The sequence below is a fragment of the Anomaloglossus baeobatrachus genome, chromosome 10, assembly GCF_048569485.1.
Source record: "Anomaloglossus baeobatrachus isolate aAnoBae1 chromosome 10, aAnoBae1.hap1, whole genome shotgun sequence".
Taxonomy (NCBI): domain Eukaryota; kingdom Metazoa; phylum Chordata; class Amphibia; order Anura; family Aromobatidae; genus Anomaloglossus; species Anomaloglossus baeobatrachus.
The window spans coordinates 186,627,854-186,647,976 of record NC_134362.1 but is presented as its reverse complement, the minus strand read 5'-3'; the positions used below and the strand labels follow the sequence as shown (position 1 = coordinate 186,647,976).

At 48.6% G+C, this 20,123-nt stretch overlaps 1 protein-coding gene across 1 annotated transcript in view; it reads left to right on the top strand.

Moving 5' to 3' along the window:
* The first annotated feature begins 213 nt into the window (after positions 1 to 213).
* LOC142254719 (sulfotransferase 2B1-like) overlaps positions 214 to 20,123 on the top strand; it is a 38,856-nt gene continuing 18,946 nt past the window's right edge. Inside the window, exons 1-4 of the mRNA XM_075325964.1 lie at positions 214 to 422; positions 507 to 650; positions 6,971 to 7,179; positions 11,061 to 11,187. Coding sequence (XP_075182079.1) covers positions 512 to 650; positions 6,971 to 7,179; positions 11,061 to 11,187 — 475 coding nt within the window. The 5' untranslated portion in view covers positions 214 to 422; positions 507 to 511. The remainder of the gene's footprint in view (positions 423 to 506; positions 651 to 6,970; positions 7,180 to 11,060; positions 11,188 to 20,123) is intronic.

The window sequence follows — 20,123 nt, the reverse complement described above, 5'->3', positions numbered from 1 at the left end:
TTTATCATAACACGATGTAACTAAAAGTCCAAAATTCTAAACCCAAATAGCTAAAATCAGTAAATAATATAGAGATGGGAGGGTTAGGTGCAATCAGAAAGCAATGGCAATGAATGGAGCACTGTATATCTGCTATAATCAGTTCCAAAAAGGGACACGTGAGAGTGTAAAGGAAGGAGACACTTCTGGCTACGTCAGCAGGAGGCAGTGAGAGTTTACAGTGCAGCATTCAATAGCCGGCAGGATTTTGGAGCACTCCCCCCCTGTGCCCAGATGATTTACATTCACTCAGACCCTACATAATCTGCTGGCCACAGTCCAACTAGCAGACAGGCGAGACCACTTCCTGACGTTGGCGGACACAGAAGTTGCATAAAAGTTTATAAAAAAGGAACAAGAAGCGGAAAACACAGACTAAAAAGGTAAGAAGTAAAAAAAAAGAAGACGCAAGAATCTGTGACCTAATTGTGCGTTTCCTATGTAAACCTTTGCTCTTCCGCCTCCAGTCACTATGGACAGGATGGATGTGACAGAAGAATTTGCTGGGATCCAACTCCCAGGACATCTGCACACCCCACAGTCCCTGCAGTACGCCCAGGAATTCCAGTTCAGGGAAGGAGACGTGGTGATTGTTACTTACCCAAAGTCAGGTAGGAATGCAACTTTTCACTTTTAAGCTATGTTTCTATAAAAAGGAATTGCATAAAGTGCAATCCCAAAAAGTCACCTCGAGTAAGGGAGTTTGGACGGCAGAAGTGATAACGATATTTGTATAGAGAATTGAATCTGTGCCCTGGTCATAGGACCTCTTTTATGTTAGTGACTATACTAAAGGTGTAAAATAAAAAAATCTGCACCAAAAATCATTTTGTTGTGGGTTAAAATGCAAAAAAAAAAAAGTTATCTTCCACCTTGATGCGATGCAAAATCGACATATTGTGGATTTCACATGTGTAGCATTTGGCACAGGTCAGTACACTCCGAACACTTTATCCACAATGATGGTATCATAATATTTATTCACTTATATAGTGCTATTAATTCTGTAGCACTTTATATACATCATCATCATTGTCCCCATTGGGGTCACGATCTACATTACCTATCGTTAGGTCTTTGGAGTGTGGGAAGAAACCAAAGAACCTAGAGGAACCCTACGCAAACATGGGGAGAACATACAAACTCCTGGCAGATGTTGTCCTTGGTGAGATTTGAACCCAGGACCCCAGTGCTAACCACTGAGCCACCATGCTGCCACAGTGTGTAAGGCAGGTGCGGACATTCGCAGAAGAAGACCCCCGTGCAAGCACAGTATGTTGGCACTTTGCTCCTCATGATGCACAATTCCACCTGTTGCTGAACGGGTTGCACCATTGATACGGCCGCCCCAGCCCTAAGGCAGGGCAGAACCGAATAGGATTTTCTGCACAGATGGAAAATCTATCCCATACGCTGCAGAGAAAATTCATGGTCTATAAATTGAGCCACTACAGGTCCCATGGCCAAAGATCACTGGATATCACCACTACAAGGCAGCGTATGAGGTCGCACTGGAACCGTGACAAAAAAATCCAACTGGTTCTTACTATTTCCACTTGCTTTTCGTGGTACCTTACGGGTCGTAGTACAACCCCATTCACTTTCCCCATACCGCCATGGAGCAGCAACCGTCCAGTCCCAGCCTTAATGATGGCATGGACCAGTGCATACCAGGTCACTGGGACCCCCTTCAATTTATATTGGACTTCAATGGCGGTTTTCTTATCACTTGTCAATTTCATATGCTTAACCTATGCTCTATAAAGGGTTTATTCCCCCCCAAAATAGAGATATCCTTTATACTTGATGATTGCTGGGGCTCCAACAATCTGAAGACTGGGGCTCCAACAATCCAAAGACTGGGGCTCCAACAATCCAAAGACTGGGGCTCCAACAATCCAAAGACTGGGGCTCCAACAATCCGAAGACTGAGGCTCCAACAATCCAAAGACTGAGGCTCCAACAATCCGAAGACTGGGGCTCCAACAATCCGAAGACTGGGGCTCCAACAATCCGAAGCCTGGGGCTCCAACAATCCGAAGCCTGGGGCTCCAACAATCCGAAGACTGGGGCTCCAACAATCCAAAGACTGGGGCTCCAACAATCCAAAGACTGGGGCTCCAACAATCCAAAGACTGGGGCTCCAACATTCCAAAGACTGGGGCTCCAACAATCCAAAGACTGGGGCTCCAACAATCCAAAGACTGGGGCTCCAACAATCCGAAGACTGGGGCTCAGGAACCCAAGGACTGGACTTTAAAAACCCGTACTGAATGCAGGGAAAGTGCTTAACCTCTTCTTTATATAGGGGATAATTAGATTTTGGGGAGAATTACTCTTTAATAGCCAGTGATGATTTGGAAACCCAAAAAATGGGCTTTGCTAACCCATCCTGAATGCAGTAAAATTGCTCAACTCTGCTCTTTAAAGGGTTTATTTCCACCCTCCCAACTGCTTGCCGGTTGCTAGAGTTCCAACAATCCCAAGACAGGGGCTCTGGAACCTGAGAAAATCGAGCTTTGTGGACCTATCCTGAATGTAGCGAAAGTGCTTAACCTCAGCTCTATATGGGGGATAATTTGATTTTTTGGGGGAATGACTCTTTAATAGCCAGTGATGGTTTGGAAATGTGTATATTGTGAGTACTCTGCCTTCTGTGGTTCAGGACCTTGGCTCTCAGGGGTCAGATTTACAGGAGATCTCATTTTTTACTGCTGAAATTATAAGGATACTAGCTGTAGTACCTGGCGTTGCCCGGGATAGTAACTGTCTCTCTGTCTCTCTCCTAGTCTCTGTCTCTCTGTCTGTTTTTGTCTGTCTGTCTCTCTCTGTCTCTCTCTGTGTGTCTATCTCTGTGTGTCTATCTCTGTGTGTCTCTGTCTCTTTACCTGTCTCTGTGTGTCTGTCTCTGTTTCCCTGTCTGTCTCTGTCTGTGTCTATCCATGTGTCTGTCTCTAACCATGTTTGTTTGTGTCTATCTCTCTGTCTGTCTCGCTCTATATCCGTCTGTCTCTCTCTGTCTGTCTCTCTCTCTCTGTGTCTGTCTGTCAGTCTCTTCCCCTGCCTCTGTGTCTGTCTGTCAGTCTCTTTCCCCGTCTGTCTTTTTCCCAGTCTGTCTCTTTCCCCGTCTGTCATTGTCTCTATCCCTGTCTTTTTCCTTGTCTCTGTCTCTTTCCGTTTTTCTCTTTCCCTGTTTTTGTCTCTTTCCCTGTCTTTGTCTCTTTCCCTGTCTTTGTCTCTTTCCCTGTCTTTGTCTCTTTCCCTGTCTTTGTCTCTTTCCCTGTCTTTGTCTCTTTCCCTGTCTTTGTCTCTTTCCCTGTCTGTCTCTTTCCCTGTCTGTCTCTTTCCCTGTTTCTGTCTCTTTCCCTGTTTCTGTCTCTTTCCCTGTTTCTGTCTCTTTCCCTGTTTCTGTCTCTTTCCCTGTTTCTGTCTCTTTCCCTGTTTCTGTCTCTTTCCCTGTTTCTGTCTCTTTCCCTGTTTCTGTCTGTTTCCCTGTTTCTGTCTCTTTCCCTGTTTCTGTCTCTTTGTCTCTTTCCCTGTCTGTTTGTCTCTTTGCCCGTCTGTCTCTTTGCCCGTCTGTCTCTTTGCCCGTCTGTCTCTTTGCCCGTCTGTCTCTTTGCCCGTCTGTCTCTTTCCAGGGCTGTCTCTTTCCACGGCTGTCTCTTTGCCCGTCTGTCTCTTTCCAGAGATGTCTCTTTCTCCGGCTGTCTCTTTCCCCAGCTGTCTCTTTCCAGGTCTGTCTCTTTCCCCAGCTGTCTCTTTGCCCTGCTGTCTCTTTGCACGTCTGTCTCTTTGCACGTCTGTCTCTTTCCAGGGCTGTCTCTTTCCCCGGCTGTCTCTTTGCCCGGCTGTCTCTTTGCCCGGCTGTCTCTTTCCAGGTCTGTCTCTTTCCCCAGCTGTCTCTTTGCCCTGCTGTCTCTTTGCACGTCTGTCTCTTTCCAGAGATGTCTCTTTCTCCGGCTGTCTCTTTCCCCAGCTGTCTCTTTCCAGGTCTGTCTCTTTCCCCAGCTGTCTCTTTGCCCTGTTGTCTCTTTGCATGTCTGTCTCTTTGCACGTCTGTCTCTTTCCAGGGCTGTCTCTTTCCCCGGCTGTCTCTTTGCCCGGCTGTCTTTTTGCCCGGCTGTCTTTTTGCCCGGCTGTCTCTTTGCCCGGCTGTCTCTTTCCCCATCTGTCTCTGTCTCTTTTCCCGGCTGTCTGTCTTTTTCTGTCTCTATCCATCTCTCCACCGACATCATATTACCTCACACATAAGCTTCTTATACTAAAGCCTGCTTTACACGGTACGACCGATTGTGCGATTTCACAATCGATCGTACCCGCCCCCGTCCTTTTTGCGTCACGGGCAAATCGCTGCCCGTGTCGCACAAAGTTACTAAACCCCGTCACACATACTTACCTCTCGTGCGACCTCGCTGTGGGCGGCGAACGTCCACTTCCTGGAGTGGGAGGGACGTTCGGCGTCACAGCGACGTCACACGGGCGCCGGCCAATAGAAGCGGAGGGGCGGAGATGAGCGGGACGTAAACATCCCGCCCACCTCCTTCCTTCCACATAGAGCCGGCGGCGGCCGCGGGAGGCAGGTGAGCTGCTCATCGTTCCCGTGGTGTCACACGGAGCGACGTGTGCTACCACGGAAACGATGGGCGACTAAAGTAACCGATATTATGGAACCTAACGAGCAGTACCCGACTCACGATTTGTGAGCGATACTGCGTCGCTAGGAGGTGTCACACAGGCCGGCATCGCCAGCGATGCCGGATGTGCGTCACAAAAACCGTGACCCTGACGATCTATCGCACGATAGATTGCCTGGTGTAAAGCAGGCTTAACAGTTTATTTTGCTCCTATAGCAACCACTGACAGTTGCTATTAATAACCTGCAGCTCCCACCTTTATTCAGTTTAATGGAGGCAGGATTTTTGAGGGTAACTGTAAAGCACGGGGTTCAATTTTTCTGTCAAAACATAGTCTATGACGTTCCCTGGGTCACATGAGTCGTCTGAGCAAAATTTCGTGATTGTAAATGCGATGGTGCAAATTCGTTTAGCGGACACACACACACACACACACACACACACACACACACACACACACAGCTTTATATATTAGATTGGGGGATATTTACTAAGACCAAGTGTTCCTGGAGTAATTTATAATATATCTGTGGAGTTCCAAAGTTGCAAGGGTAGTGAAAAATGCAAAAAAAAAAAAAAAAATAAAGTTTGTGCAAAAAATGTGAATTTTTAATAACACTAAAATTGGGGTGCATGGCCCTAAATAAATCCCCACTGCATAGACGTGTATGGAGAAGCTTTAGATACACTGAGTCAGTAGCAGGTGTGTATAACATGTATGTGCTTGTGGGCCGGGGCTTCTTGAGAACCTCGCGTTGCCCGAGGTCAATTGTATTATCATTGGAACATAAGCTTATTAATTTATTAATTTCTCAACTGTTTCCACTGTATGAATGCAACCCGTAGCATCTTCTATTCTTGCCTTATTCACTGGATTTCACAAGTTTAAAACAATTGGATTCGACATGCACCATCCTGGAGGTGCCCTTCCCCCACTTAAAAAAAAAAAGGTATGAAATGAGAAAAATGCAAACAGAGAGGGAGCCTAGAATACACAAAAGTAAGGGGAAGTCTGTCCACAACTGTCCACTTCTCCCTGCATGTGTCAAAGTATTCCCTGGCCAGAGAAAAGAGTGGATTTTTTTTCTCAAATTTCACAATAAAAATGGCATATATTGCTAAATAAATTGCTTGATGAAGCTGGTGTACTTACTTTGAAAATCCATGCTGTATAATAATTTTAAAATTGGCATTTTTACCAGTCCATATACCGTAGATCCAGTTTTGATATTGGGAACAAAAACTGACAAAAAGAATTACAAAGGCATTCTGGATTTTCATAGTAAGTACACCAGCCTTGTAATGTGAGATCCGGTCCACGTTTGCTTCATGAGGCTGGTGTACTTACTTTGAAAATCCATGTTGTATAATAATTTTAGAATTTTTAGCACTCCAGATAGATCTAATTTTGTTATTGAGGACAAAAACTGACAAAAAGGATTCTAAAGGCATTATGGATTTTCATAGTAAGTACACCAGCCTTGTAATGTAAAATTCGGTCCACTTTTGCCTTATGAGACTGGTGTACTGACTTTGAAAATCCATGTTGTATAATATTTTTAAAATTAGCATTTTTAGTAGTCCAGATACATCTAAGTTTGTTATTGGGGACACAAACTGACAAAAAGGATTATAAAGGCATTCTGGATTTTCATAGTAAGTGCACCAGCCTTGTAAGGTGAAATTCGGTCCATTTTTGCTTTATGAGGCTGGTGTACTTACTTTGAAAATCCATAATGTATAATAATCTTAAAATTGGCATTTTTACCAGTCCATATAGCTCTATTTTTGATATTGGGAACAAAAACTGACAAAAAGAATTACAAAGGCATTCTGGAATTTCATAGTAAGTACACCAGCCTTGTAATGTGAAATTCGGTCCACTTTTGCTTCATGAGGCTGGTGTACTTACTTTGAAAATCCATGTTGTATAATAATTTTAAAATTAGAATTTTTAGCAGTCGAGATAGATCTAATTTTGTTATTGAGGACAAAAAGTGACAAAAAGGATTCTAAAGGCATTCTGGATTTTCATAGTAAGTACACCAGCCCTTGTAATGTGAGATCCGGTCCACTTTTGCTTCATGATGCTGGTGTACTTACTTTGAAAATCCATGTTATATAATAATTTTAAAATTAGAATTTTTAGCAGTCCAGATAGATCTAAGTTTGTTATTGGGGTCAAAAACTGACCAAAAGGATTCTAAAGGCATTCTGGATTTTCATAGTAAGTACACCAGCCTTGTAATGTGAAATCTGGTCCACTTTCTGATATATCATATTATACTATCTTATAGGAACCACATGGATGCAAGAGATCTTAACATTGATCTACAGTCAAGGGGATCCAGCGATAGCTACTTCTGTACCCAACTGGATGCGCGCTCCATGGCTGGAGCATACTTACTTCAAGGATACCCTGAAGGATGGAGAAGGCCCCAGAGTCATCACCACTCACCTACCGAGTAGCACTCTAGCGCCGGCCTTGCAAAAGTCTAAAGCAAAGGTACTTATGTATGGAGCTTTGAAATATTCTGGGTATTTTTTTATATGTCCCTCAGGTGCAGATACTTTTTATTGCTCTACTATGCAGAGAAAATGAAGAACTAATGGTTTTCACTGAAATACCCATATCCTGGAAGTGTCACCTCTTGCAAACATATATACAAATGCTAGAGGAAATGACTACTTTCAGCACGAGAAAGAAGAAATGATGGTGGCACAGATAACACTTTGCAGAACTGTGTTTATAGATTAGGGTTTTTAAGGAGAAGTGGTTACCTCTCTGGTGGCCCTGATCGGACAGTGTCAGTGTGCAGCCTTAAACCTGAGCATGCAATACAGGGGTCCGCCAAAACCGACTGCTTCAACTGGATGTGTGTTCAAGGGCGCACTTCCAGCTAAAATACATTGCAGCACAGAGACCTGTCAGGTTCCTGCTCAGCAAATTGCAGCAGTGCTGGGTCACAAGAGGGAGGAGCCAGCGCTGGAGAGAGTATGTGTGCCCACTGTTTAAGGAAATGAATATTCACTACTCCCCACACCCATAATCCTGTCCACCTCTCTGCACTGAAGCCGGCACCGAGAAGTGGCCAGGATTATAGGTGTGGGGAACAGTGAATATTAATTTCCTTAAACAGCGGGCACATGTGATCACTAAGCAGCCAGCTTAATGCAGCTGATGGTTGATCATATGTGCTCGCTGTTTAAAGAAATTAATATTCACTGCTCCCCACGTCCATAATCCTGTCCATCTCTCTGCACTGAAGCCGGCACCTTGAAGTGGCCAGGATTATAGGTGTGGGGAGCAGTGAATATTCATTTCCTTAAGCAGCGGGCACACGTGATCACCCAGCAGCTGCAGTAAGCCAGCTGCTTGGTGATTATGTTTGACTGCTGTTTAAGGAGATGAATATTCACTGCTTCCCACACCTATAATTCTTCACACCTGTCTAAATTGAAACCGGCACCAAGAGGTGGGCGGGATTATAGGAGTGTGGAGCAGTGAATATTTATTTACTTAAACAGCGGGCACATGATCACCCAGCAGTTAGCTTACTGCAGCTGCTGGGTGATCACATGTGCCTGCTGTTTAAAGCAATGAATATTCACTGCTCCACACAACCATAATCCTGTCCATCTCTCTGCACTGAAGCTGGCACCGAGAGGTGAGTGGGATTATGGGTGTGTTGAGCAGTGAATATTTATTTTCTTAAACAGCAGGCTCATGTGATCAGCCAGCTTACTGCAGCTACGGGGTGATCACATGTGCCTGCTGTTTAAGGAAATGAATATTCACTGCTTCCCACACCCATAATCCAGTCCATCTCTCTGTACTGCAGCTGGCTCCGAGAGGTGGGCAGAATTATTGGCGTGGGGAGCAGTGAATAATTATTTCCTTAAACAGGTGGCACATGTGATCACCCAGCAGCTGCAGTAAGCTGGCTGCTGGGTGATCAAATGTGCCCGCTGTTTAAGGAACTGAATATTCACGGAGAGGTCCAGGAGCAAAAGAAATACAATGCCAGATTTTGGAGATCCACAGCATTTGTACTATAACAGTGGGTACCGAAAGTATTCAGACCCCTTTAATTTTTTCACTCTTTTCATTGCAGGCATTTGGTAAATTCAAAAAAGTTAATTTTTCCTATTAATGTACACTCGGCACCCCATCCCTCATCTTGACAGAAAAAACACAGAAATGTAAAAATTTTTGAAAATGTATTAAACAAGAAAAACTGAAATATCATATGGTCATAAGTATTCACATCCTTTCCTCAGTATTGAGTAGAACCCCCTTTTGAGCTAGTACAGCCATGAGTCTTCTTGGGATCCTGGATTTGGGGATCCTCCGCCATTCTTCCTTGCAGATCCTCTCCAGTTCCGTCAGGCTGGATGGTGAACGTTGGTGGACGCCATTTTCAGGTCTCTCCAGAGATGCTCAATTGGGTTTAGGTCAGGGCTGTGGCTGGGCCGGTCAAGAATGGTCACAGAGTTGTTCTGAAGCCACTCCTTTGTTATTTTAGCTCTGTGCTTAGGGTCATTGTCTTGTTGGAAGGTGAACCTTCGGCCAAGTCTGAGGTCCACAGCACACTGGAAGAGGTTTTCTTCCAGGATATCTTTGTACATGGCCGCATTCATCTTTCCTTCAATTGTAACCAGTCGTCCTGTCCCTGCAGCTGAAAAACACCCCCATAGCATGATGCTGCTACCACCATGTCTCACTGTGGAGATTGTATTGGGCAGGTGATGAGCAGTGCCTGGTTTTCTCCACACATACCGCTTAGAATTATCACCAAAAAGTTCTATCTTCGTCTCATCCGACGAGAGAATCTTATATCTCATAGTCTGGGAGTCCTTCATGTGTTTTTTTGCAAACTCTATGTGGGCTTTCATAGGTCTTGCACTGAGCAGAGGCTTCCATTGGGCCACTCAGCCATAAAGACCTGACTGGTGGAGGGCTGCAGTGATAGTTGACTTTGTGGAACTTTTTCCCATCTCCCTACTGCATTTCTGGGGCTCAGCCACAGTGATTTGGGGGTTCTTCTTTACCTCTCTCAACAAGGCTCTTCTCCCACGATTGCTCAGTTTGGCTGGACGGCCAGGTCTAGGAAGAGTTCTGCTGGTCCCAAACGTCTTCCATTTAAGGATTATGGAGGCCACTGTGCTCTTAGGAGCCTTGAGTACTGTAGAAATTCTTTAGTAACCTTGGCCAGATCTGTGCCTTGCCACAATTCTGTCTCTGAGCTCCTTTGGTAGTTCCTTTGACCTCATGATCCTCATTTGGTGTGACATGCACTGTGAGCTGTGAGGTCTTATATAGACAGGTGTGCACCTTTCCAAATCACGTCCTATCAGTTTAATTACACACAGCTGGACTCCAATGAAGGAGTAGAACCATCTCAAGGAGGATCACAAGGAAATGGACAGCATGTGACTTACATATGAGTGTCTGAGCAAAGGGTCTGAATACTTATGACCATATGATATTTCAGTTTTTCCTGTTTAACAAATTTGCAAAATGTTCTACATTTCTGTTTTTTTTCAGTCAAGATGGGGGATGGGGGCAGAGTGCACATTAATGAGAAAAAAATGAACTTTTTTGAGTTTACCAAATGCCTGCAATGAAATACAGAGTGAAAAAATTTAAAGGGGTCTGAATACTTTCCGTATCCACTGTATGTGTATATATATATATATATATATATATATATATATATATATGTATATATATATATATATATATATATATATATATATATATATATATATATTATATAAAGTATTTTTTTTACCTTCAACCTTTTTAACTTTTCCACTAATACAGCTCCTTTAAATCTGCTGTTCCCAGATTTTACAGTTACAATCTCCATACATTTTTAAATATTTTGATCCCAAATGAGGCTGATGTACTTACTATGAAAATCCTTATCAGAAAGGCTACATTATCCTTTGTGAAAGTCCCTGCCTAATATTAAATGAACATTTTTGAGAGTTCAACTCTAGCTGGACTCAAAAACTGCTCATTTTTTATGTCAGGATTACACGGCCATTCTGGCATGGATTTTCAAAGCAAGTACATCAGCCTCATCAGGTCCAGAAAATCTATTTAGTAATGTATGCAGTTTACATGACAAAATCTGATCACAGATCTGTTTGAATTAACAGTTACCTTTGTTTTTTAGACTTCTGAATGACACCTTTAACTAGTAAATTAATTAAATTAATGCAACAAAGCCTCATTCATTCCTATGTGATGGGGATGAGAGATAAAACAAATGATGGATCTGTGAAAAAACCCTCTTATAGGTGTTACTTTAGTCCTGTGGCTATGTGTGGCATGTGTGGAAGATAAAGAAGTAATATACCCGACTTCTATCTCCTCAGGTCATCTACATACTGAGGAATCCCAAAGATGTGGCGGTGTCTTTTTATTATTTCCATAAGATGGCCAAATTCTTTCCAGACTCTGGATCATTTCCTGAATTCCTAGAACTCTTCCTGGAAGGCAAAGGTCTGATTTCAAGGAGGGGTGCGGGTGTAATGTCAATATGCCTAGGTGTGCAATGTGTTTTTAACCCTCTCTACCACTGCAAAATCAAGGAGAAGTATGGAGGGTACAAGTTATGAGCTGGGGAAGAGGGTGTGACGTTTCGGCTACCAGGACCAACCACCTCCCTCCTGAGAATCATGGTGGTCACAGCATTTATTTGGTTTTGTAGCATTTACAGTTTTTTCCCCGCACGGTGGTGCTCCCAGTTACCTGCTATGCTGGGATCCTCAGCAAATACAGTCGCATTGAAGTGAATGGGGCCATGATGTTGTAACCTGTATAGATGCTGACTGGGTGGCGCCTGTCACGGGTGACAGACAGTCATGTGGTTTCTGGCAATAGAAGGTCACAGCGTTGGCTGCACACAATGCTCCCTGACTTTCCATTGTTCCTGCTGTCAGTGTTCATTGGTATAGGTAGCTTTCCTGCTGGATTTCCATCTCATCCCCATTGGACCCAGCAGGAGCTCAACGTCCACCCAGCTGCTGATCATCAGCATTATCTTTGTCACAGGTCCACTGTGCGAAGCATATTGTATTTGGAATGTTTTTATCACGGGTCCGCTGTGTGGAGAATTTTTCATTTGAAAATGCTCTGCTATGTGTCTTGTGTACTTGCTGACAGGTTGTCTTTCAGCACTAGGGTGCACGCTGGCTTTGGGAGGTGCCTTCACAGATGCGCCTCGTTCCTGGTGATTGCTCTGTTTCATTACTGGGCTTGCTCTGTCTGAACTTCGCCAGTCGTACTTTGTGTTTGCTCAGTGTGCTCTTGCCTCCTGTCTGCTGTAAGTGTTCTGATCTTGACTTCTGACCTCTGACCTCTTCCTGACCACATCTCTGTCTGCAGCCTGAACCTTAAACATTATCTCCCGGCTTCTGACCTCGGACCTCTTCCTGACCATGTCTCTATCTGCTCCCTGAAGCTTATAAGTTACTTCCCAACTTCTGACCTCGGACCTCTTCCTGACCACATCTCTGTCTGCTGCCTGAACCTTATACGTTACCTCCCAGCTTCTGACCTCGGACCTCTTCCTGATCACGTCTGTCTGCTCCTTGAATCTTATACGTTATCTCCTGGCTTATGATCCCGGCTTGTCTGACTTCGCTTCTATTCATACTGCTCATAGTGCCTAGCATCACTGTGAGGTAAATCCGGAGATATGACGATAAATCATGATATTCAAGTTATGTCAGGAAGCCCTCTCCTGGTGTCACCCCCCCTTTCCTTCACACAACTCCTTCAATCAGAAAATTTACCACAGGGATAAACGGTTTGTTTAGCAGATAGGTGTCAAAGGAACTGGTCTGTGTTCCACTTACACCTCCATGGCCATCTCCTGTGATATGGAGATTAGATGATGTGGGAACAATGGACACAGGATGACTCCCTGCCGTGACCCTGTGGTAGGGGCTGCTATCTAATTAGCAAGCTTGGAAGTATCCAGACAGAACGACTCCAGTAAAATATGGTTCATATCTCGCAAGCCATATTTCCGATAAATATGGCAACCATAAAAATGGTGTCTCTGCATGCGGACGATGCTGGCACACCTTTTTTATGGGAGTAGGACATTGGGAAGTACCCCAGGCGTGATATCAGCCAATGGGGAACTAGTAGACAAGTCATGAGTCCTCTCGTTCTGTAGCTAAATTCATAACTGTCACAATGAGAGCGTTGGCGTCCGCCTACGACGCTCCCAGGCAAAGTTATGGCCCATATTCCATGTTGTGGATATTGTCCATAACTCCAGCCAGGGGTGGAGCAGTGCTCCCTCTGAGGTCACTAAGGTAGGAGGGGACCTGGATTTGCCCAGGTTGATAACCCTACTTCGGCCATTTTCCAGTGTTCTTTCGCTGGGGGTCACGTGTAGGAAACATCTGTGGGAAGGATCCTAGAAACCTGGTCTACAGCGCCCCCCTGTGGCCAGACGCACAAGGTAACTGCTGGAACTGTGTATGCCTGTTTGTAAACCATGCTTTATCTGTAACTGTACTCTGACCTATGTATATTCTGTAGATCCCCTATTGTATATATTGTAGTTTCTAGTGTGGCTTTAGGCTGATTAAATTATATAATTAATCTTGGGCTGTTCTGTTATCTCGATCTTGAATCCCACGTCTGTGTGTTAGGCTAATAGTTACCGTGAAGAGGTTGGTGGCAGCGAGTTGTGCCAAGGATTATTGTGGGGAGGCCAGTGAGATTCGGGGAGATTTTATATATTCCGCCCGCGGAGGTCGGGGGAATATATACCCTACTCTCACCGGGGACCCTTCAATAATCGGCATAAGTAGTATAGCGGCCTCCTTGCTTATTGTCGGGCAATTCCATAATTGGCCTGACTATAAGAGGGGCGCTAGAGAGCGCGTCACGTGCTCTGTCTGTCGGTCGGGAGGTATAAAGGAGGGGTGACCCCCACTTGTTACCCCCCGATTGTGACGTACTGGTAGCCAGCGCGGGGGATTTCTGAGTGACCCCCCCGGTGGTTCGTGACATATTGGTGGCTAGCGGTGGGATCGAGATAATAGTGTGTGTGAGTGTGAGACCCATACTCCCAGACACTAAAGACTGCCTGCAGCAGCTGTGGCTGCTGGGGTCTTCAGACTAGCTCAACACTAGAGTGTCAGAGTGCAGATACTGTAAGGTGTGTGGGCGCATCAGGTGTCAGTTCTGTGTCAGTGACCAAAGTCTGCAACAATGGCTGAGAGCACCAGGAGCAAAGCCAAAGGAATGGCCGATGATCAGGCCAGAGACGATGAGGAGGTTGTCCACGAGCCCTCCAAGAGCCCGACGCCAGAGAACAGCTCTGCAGAGGACATCGCACAACCTGGCACTGCTGGACAAAATGAGGAGGAGCTCGCCCAAGGGTCCTCAACGAGCCAGATGCCAGTCCTCCGCTCTGAAATGGACAGTGAATCACCTGGCTCTGCAGCGTGCCGCAGATCACCACTTGCCAATCCCTCCGGCCTGAGAGGTGCAGAGGCCCTCCTTCAAGCTGCCTTGGCCAGGCTTATGGCTGGAGACCGGGATACCTACGAGATACTCATGGCCGAGCGTGAGCGACAGGCAGCGCGTGACGCTGAGGATGCGGAGCGGCAAGCAGCACGTGAAGAGCGACAGCAACAGGCAGAGCGTGACCACCAGCTGCAGCTAGCTCAGCTCCGGCCCTCATCAGCCACACGTGACCTTCAAGACACCAAACTTCCAAAGGTCCGTGTTGAGGACTTCCCAGTGCTGGAGAAGGATGGAGACTTGGACTCTTTCCTGACTGCTTTTGAACGGACTTGCTTGCAGCACCATCTGGACAAGGATCAGTGGGCCAAATACCTGACCCCCCGTCTAAGGGGTAAGGCCCTGGATATCCTTGGGGACTTGCCTGCTGAGGCAGATCAGGGCTACGACACCATCAAGCGGGCCCTGATCCAACAGTACAACCTCACTCCGGAGTCCTACCGCAAGAAGTTCCGGACCCTGCAAAAGGGACCAAAGGACTCCTGGGCTGACCACCGGCGGGCACTTGCCCGAGCTGCCGACCACTGGACCCAAGGCCTGCAGCTTTCCACCGGACCGGAGATCCTGGACTTGTTCATCACGGAGCAACTCTTGTGGAACTGCCCTGAGGATCTCCGCCAGTTCATCCGAGACCAGAAGCCAAAGGGGTCCACGGCTACAGCTGCCCTGGCCGATGACTACACCAACAATCGGGCTCCTGAGGCCAGGAGAGCAGCCACCAGCAGCACCTGGAGAGGGGGTAAGATGAATTCTACGACTGCCCCACCTGCCCCTAGACTGCAGGGGGTGTCCCCCTCAACTCCCCTCTCCAGGCCCGTGGCAGAACCAAGACGGTGCCATCAGTGCAACCTACCTGGACACTTCAAGGCCATGTGCCCTCAGCGTCCCAAGGCCCCGGCTCCGTCCCCGTCCCAAGGGCCGCCCAAGGTGTATTGTGTGGGTGGGGGTGGTGGTAGGTCCCTGGACAGCTTCCAACCTGTCACCGTCGGCCGGTCTGTGACCATAGGACTGCGAGACAGCGCCTCGGAGGTGACTCTGGTGCGGCCTGAGATGGTGTCCCCCCAAGACTTGATACCTGGAAAAACCCTCGCTGTCTCCGGGATTGGAGGCATTGACCCGGCGCTGCCTGTTGCTGGCATTTATGTGGACTGGGGCGCAGGGCGAGGGGTGAGAGAGGTGGGGGTAACTGATCGGATCCCCGCAAACGTGCTACTTGGGACAGATTTGGGGCAGATAACCTCCCAGTTTGGGCCCCCCCCAAGGGCTGAACCTTCAGCCAGTACTGACGTGCCTCCGGACAATGTTAATGTGTTATCTATGAATGATGTAAGGGAGGAGGGAGTGAACTCTGATTTTTCTGCTTGCATAGACACCATAGACACACACTCAGCTGCAGCTGTGACAGGGGAGGGGGTCAGAGAAAGGTGTGACAATGCCTCTACAAGTAATCAGCCTGTGAGCTGGGATCTGTTGCCCTCTGCAGGGATAAGCAGAGAGCAGGGTGCTGCAGGGGGAGGACCAGTGTGTGGGGTGGGGGCTACCACAGCAAATGTGGGGTCCCCAGAGATTTCACAGCGGGGTTCTGTTGCTGCAGGGGGGGAACAGGCAGGTGAGATTGGGGCCGGTCCCGGAGCGGAAGTGCTCCCAGGTAAGATCTCGGTGCAGGGTTCCCCCACAACCGGGGTGTCAGGAAGCCAGGTAGGTCTGCCTGAACCGGCGACTTGGTCAGGAACAGAGGAGGAGCAGGCACGACCCACGGTCGCAGCGGCTGTGGCCGCTGTCACCCGCAGTGGGAGTGCTGGAAGCCAAGGGGCCTCCCGGAGGTCCGATAGCTCTTCCCCTTCTGACCAAGTGGCAGCCGAGTCAGGTGGAGGCCAGGACACAGGTCCCGGGGTACTGACCGAAGATGTGACAGTCTCGTCGATTCTGGCCACATCTAGTCAGGGGTTTCAGGCAGCGTTAGAAGCTGACGACAGCCTGAAAGCTCTAAAGGAGCAGGCGGCACAGCCTCCCTCGGACTCGGACCCGGAGCGAGTGGTCTGGGACCAAGGACGGCTGTACCGGGTCACGGTCCAGCAGGATTCACCGGAGGCGTGGCCCAGGGACCGACAGTTAGTGGTACCCTATCCGTTCCGGACGGAGTTGTTGCGGATCGCACATGAGATTCCGATGGCCGGACACCTAGGGATCGCTAAGACCAAGGCCAGGTTAAACCAGCATTTCTACTGGCCAAAAATGGGGGCCGATGTGGCTGCCTACTGCCGTTCGTGTGAAACCTGTCAGAGAGTGGGGAAGGCGGGGCCACACCCCAAAGCCCCACTGGTATCTCTGCCCATCATCGATGAGCCTTTCAGGAGGGTGGCTGTGGATCTGGTCGGCCCGCTGGCCATCCCCAGCAGCTCCGGGAAACGCTTCATACTGACGGTAGTGGACTATGCCACCCGGTACCCAGAAGCAGTGGCCTTGTCGTCCATTCGGGCTGACAAGGTGGCCACCGCATTGCTGGAGATTTTCTCCCGAGTGGGTTTTCCCCAGGAAATGCTCACTGACCGGGGGACCCAATTCATGTCCCAGCTGATGGAGGCCCTCTGTAAGCAAGTCCAGGTGCGACATCTGGTGGCCAGCCCGTACCATCCACAGACTAATGGCCTGTGCGAGCGGTTTAATGGCACCTTAAAGCAGATGCTTAAGATGTTGGTCGACTCCCATGGGCGTGACTGGGAGCGGTATCTCCCACACCTGTTATTTGCTTACCGGGAGGTTCCACAGGCCTCAACAGGATTCTCACCGTTTGAGCTCCTGTACGGGCGACGTGTGCGGGGCCCCCTGGCTCTGGTGAAAGAGGCTTGGGAAGGGGATTTGGCCACCCCTGGAGTGTCGGTTATTGAGTATGTCATGCGCTTCCGGGACAAAATGCAGGCCTTGACGCAACTGGTACACGACAATATGGCTCAAGCCCAGGCCGATCAGAAGCATTGGTACGACCAGAACGCTTGTGAGAGGACCTACCAAGTGGGTCAAAAGGTGTGGGTACTGGTCCCCGTACCACAGGACAAGCTTCAGGCAGCCTGGGAAGGCCCATACCTCGTGTACCAGCAGCTCAACCCTGTAACGTACCTGGTCACCCTGGACCCTGCCCGTGGAAGGCGGAAGCCCTTCCATGTGAACATGATGAAGGCACATCATGAGCGGGAGGCATGTGCGCTCCCCGTGTGCAACCTGCCCGAGGAGGGAGAAGCGGAAACCCTCTTGGATATGCTAGCCCAGGTTAGGGCAGGCGGATCCATTGAGGATGTGGAGGTTGGCCACCAGCTCTTGGAGGACCAACGGTCCCAGCTGTGGGCCACCCTACACCCCTTCCGGGGGTTGTTTACCAACCAGCCCGGAAGGACTGACTTGGCTGTCCATCACGTGGACACTGGGGATCATCCCCCGATCCGGCGTTCAGCATATCGGGTTTCCCTGGAGGTGCAGCAACACATGCGCCAGGAGATTGACGAGATGCTGAAGCTGGGGGTGATCCAGGCATCCAACAGCGCTTGGGCCTCGCCTGTAGTCCTCGTCCCTAAGAAGGACCGAACCACTCGGTTCTGCGTGGACTACAGGGGGCTCAATGCTGTCACAGTCGCCGATGCGTACCCAATGCCACGCATCGATGACCTGCTCGATCAGTTGGCCGGGGCTCAGTACCTGACCATCATGGATCTGAGCCGGGGATATTGGCAGATCCCCCTGACTCGCAAGGCCAGGGAACGCTCTGCCTTTATTACCCCATTTGGACTGTACGAGTCCACGGTGATGCCATTCAGGATGAGGAATGCCCCTGCCACTTTCCAGTGGATGGTCAACACCCTGCTCAAGGGACTTGAAGGGTACGCGGCCGCGTACCTGGATGACATTGCCGTCTTCAGTCCCACCTGGGAAGATCACCTAGAGCATCTAGCACAGGTGCTCAGGCGGATCCACCAGGCAGGTTTGACCATCAAGCCGGGAAAGTGTCAGCTGGCCATGAGCGAGGTCCAGTACCTCGGTCACCGGGTACGCGGGAGAACACTGAAGCCCGAGCCTGAGAAAGTGGAGGCCATCGCGTCCTGGCCCACCCCCAGGACCAAGAAGCAGGTGATGTCCTTCTTGGGGACCGCTGGGTACTATAGGAGGTTTGTTCCATGCTATAGTAGCCTGGCAAAGCCCTTGACGGACCTCACCAAGAAGAAGCTGCCCTCTGCAGTCGATTGGACAATGGACTGCGAGACAGCCTTCCGGGCCCTAAAGGACGCCCTGTCCAGCCCGCCCGTGCTACAGGCAGCCGACTTCACGCGGCCGTTTGTAGTACAGACCGACGCCAGTGACTTCGGCCTCGGTGCGGTGCTCAGCCAGGTGGACTCTGCGAGCCAAGAGCACCCAGTCTTGTACCTGAGCAGGAAGCTGTTACCAAGGGAAGTGGCCTATTCCACGATGGAAAAGGAGTGCCTGGCCATAGTGTGGGCCCTGCAGCGTCTGCAACCCTATCTATACGGGCGCCACTTCATCGTGGAGACGGACCACAATCCCCTCAGCTGGTTACACACTGTCTCCGGGACGAATGGCAGGTTGTTGCGATGGAGCCTGGCGCTCCAGCAATACAACTTCACCATTCGACACAAAAGGGGCCGTGACCACGGTAACGCAGACGGGCTGTCCCGACAAGGAGAGGTCGCGGACGGGCGCACGGGGGAACACCGGAGTGTGCTGCCCCCTAGCGCCCTCAAAAGGGGGGAGGTGTGAGGTAAATCCGGAGATATGACGATAAATCATGATATTCAAGTTATGTCAGGAAGCCCTCTCCTGGTGTCACCCCCCCTTTCCTTCACACAACTCCTTCAATCAGAAAATTTACCACAGGGATAAACGGTTTGTTTAGCAGATAGGTGTCAAAGGAACTGGTCTGTGTTCCACTTACACCTCCATGGCCATCTCCTGTGATATGGAGATTAGATGATGTGGGAACAATGGACACAGGATGACTCCCTGCCGTGACCCTGTGGTAGGGGCTGCTATCTAATTAGCAAGCTTGGAAGTATCCAGACAGAACGACTCCAGTAAAATATGGTTCATATCTCGCAAGCCATATTTCCGATAAATATGGCAACCATAAAAATGGTGTCTCTGCATGCGGACGATGCTGGCACACCTTTTTTATGGGAGTAGGACATTGGGAAGTACCCCAGGCGTGATATCAGCCAATGGGGAACTAGTAGACAAGTCATGAGTCCTCTCGTTCTGTAGCTAAATTCATAACTGTCACAATGAGAGCGTTGGCGTCCGCCTACGACGCTCCCAGGCAAAGTTATGGCCCATATTCCATGTTGTGGATATTGTCCATAACTCCAGCCAGGGGTGGAGCAGTGCTCCCTCTGAGGTCACTAAGGTAGGAGGGGACCTGGATTTGCCCAGGTTGATAACCCTACTTCGGCCATTTTCCAGTGTTCTTTCGCTGGGGGTCACGTGTAGGAAACATCTGTGGGAAGGATCCTAGAAACCTGGTCTACAGCGCCCCCCTGTGGCCAGACGCACAAGGTAACTGCTGGAACTGTGTATGCCTGTTTGTAAACCATGCTTTATCTGTAACTGTACTCTGACCTATGTATATTCTGTAGATCCCCTATTGTATATATTGTAGTTTCTAGTGTGGCTTTAGGCTGATTAAATTATATAATTAATCTTGGGCTGTTCTGTTATCTCGATCTTGAATCCCACGTCTGTGTGTTCGGCTAATAGTTACCGTGAAGAGGTTGGTGGCAGCGAGTTGTGCCAAGGATTATTGTGGGGAGGCCAGTGAGATTCGGGGAGATTTTATATATTCCGCCCGCGGAGGTCGGGGGAATATATACCCTACTCTCACCGGGGAC